A 2267-nucleotide genomic window follows, 5' to 3' on the forward strand; every position below is an offset into this window, starting at 1 on the left:
TGATCTAGAGAAATTCTGGATTGATATCAAACTGGATTTTGGGGCACAAGATATTCTAGCAGCCTCATTCAGGGGTAGTCTCAACTCACAGCTCCCTGCACTCCAAAGTGGAGAGACTAAACCCCTAACCACTGTGTCATGGAGAACCATGCTGCTCAGACAGTACCTGGTGTAACAGCACCCCTTCAGTATGGCTTTGGATCCAACTCTGGAATTAAGCATCTCTGTCAATCCCTCTGTTAATGCAAAATTCTAATGAATCATGGTATGTTGTCTTTTAAAAAAAAGGTTTTTATTCACAGTATTTTCACAACATGGAATGAGAGGTGAGAGCAACTCTTAATGAGTAGTTTGAGGTAATTTAGTGCTGATGAAAACTCTTGCAATAGTTACATCAGCATTTCCTGATGCAGCACCAACAAGGGCTTATTTTCTTTAAGTGTCTGAGGGAAAATAGGCTCAATTGGACATGAGGTGAACAGCTTCTTCTCTAGTCAGTGCTCTTTTCAGTCATAAAAATCTTTTTTCATTCTTTATTTTAAGGAATTATAGAAATATAAAAATTGAACACATAAATTAAACAAGTGTCTTCCTATATTCATAATTAATTGTTCACATATATCATAGTTCCTATGTCATATTTATTTGAAAAAGGAAAGAAAATTTAGAGTTTTCCATTGTTGCAAATGAAACCCTGCCACTTCTGCTCAACATTGCAGGTCCCAATTCCTCTCCAAGATTAGGTCTTGTCACAAATTAATTTGCCAGCTCTTTAGTCTTTATGTTCATTCTAGAATAAAAGATCTCAGAAGACATTATATACTTTCATTTAAAATTATAATCAAGGGTGGGAGGTGGGGATGGCTGGGGTATGGGGAATGGTGGGTAGAAAATGGAGACAAGTGTACTTGGACAACAACAACAAAAAATGAGAAAATATTATAATCGAGGACATATTTTTTGAAAGACCAAAAAGTATTGGGAAAACTCCTTACTGAGACACAGTCCCCCTCCCACCTGTGACACTGTTTCCTGTCACCACCACAGAGAAGCACCCAGACCAGAGAAGAGCACAGACTTCTAACCCTGAGGGAAAGCTGTCAGCATGACACCTGCTGCCTTGCTGTGGGCAGCCATGGTCTCTGCCTGTCTGGGTAAGGAAGGTGTAGGTCTTCATTTATAATGTTTTCTAATGGGGCTCAGAAGCAAGAGGAAATTAACAGCACAGGACCTGCATGCCTCACAGAGCCCAGCTATGGGGAGCCCAAAAGCTGACAGGTTCTACCTGAGGTTTGGGTCAAGAACAGAAAGGCAGGTGGGGATGGGAACCAGCTGTGAGCCTGCTTGCTCTGTCTGTTTGGTGTTCCACCCAGTGCAGTCAGTCCTTTCTGTCTTCCTTCCCACAGGATCCAGCATGGCCCAGACAGTCACTCAGCCTCAACCAGAAATGTCTGTGCAGGAGACAGAGACTGTGACCCTGGCCTGCTCCTATGACACCAGTGACAGTAATTATTTGTTCTGGTACAAACAGCCTCCCAGTGGGGAGATGATTCTCATTATCCGCCAAGAAGCTTATAAGGAACAAAATGCAACGAATAATCGCTTCTCTGCGAACTTCCAGAAAGCAAGTAAACACTTTGGCCTCAGGATCTCAGGCTCCCAGCTGGAAGATGCAGCAATGTATTTCTGTGCTCTCAGTAGGAGCACAGTGAGATGAGTGACAGGGAGAGGTGTACAGAAACCTCAACCACAGCACTGGTGTTGGGGGGCGGGTGTGAGAAGTGGTTGGGGAAATAGGAACATAGAAAATCGTGGTCTTCCTTTGGGAATAAAAGCTCCTTCTATCTGAATATAAGAAACAAAGAAGGATGAATGTCTACAATCTGTAAGTCTTTAAAAATATTGTGTGTAGTGTCTTCCAGTGTTACAAAATTTCTTCATACACATATCACATGTAAGCCTCTTATTTTTATATGGTGTATATGACAGATTACACTTCCTGAGCACTTTCTTTTTCCAAAATATCTTTATAATTTACCTGGGAGCAACATACTTCTAAGAATCTTAAACTTTACCATTCTGTTAATTAAAGCTTTTATAAAAAATATATTTCTTTTTTATCATTTTTAATTGTTGTTCAAATACTGCTGTTTCCATATTCCCACCATGACTTTCCCCTGCCTCACCCACCAACACCTCCCACACTTATCCTACCCCCCTTGGCTTTGTCTATGGGTTCTCTATACAGGTTCGTGAACAACCCTCTC

The 2267-nt window shown here is 41.2% G+C and overlaps 1 gene segment (V, D, J or C); it reads left to right on the forward strand.

Annotated features, from left to right (window-relative positions):
- Window positions 1-1071: 1071 nt before the first annotated feature.
- Window positions 1072-1717, forward strand: LOC114489366. The segment is given in 2 exon segments: window positions 1072-1154; window positions 1407-1717. Coding segments are annotated over 2 exon segments (360 nt in total).
- Window positions 1718-2267: the final 550 nt, after the last annotated feature.

This window comes from Phyllostomus discolor, chromosome 1, assembly GCF_004126475.2.
Source record: "Phyllostomus discolor isolate MPI-MPIP mPhyDis1 chromosome 1, mPhyDis1.pri.v3, whole genome shotgun sequence".
NCBI lineage: Eukaryota > Metazoa > Chordata > Mammalia > Chiroptera > Phyllostomidae > Phyllostomus > Phyllostomus discolor.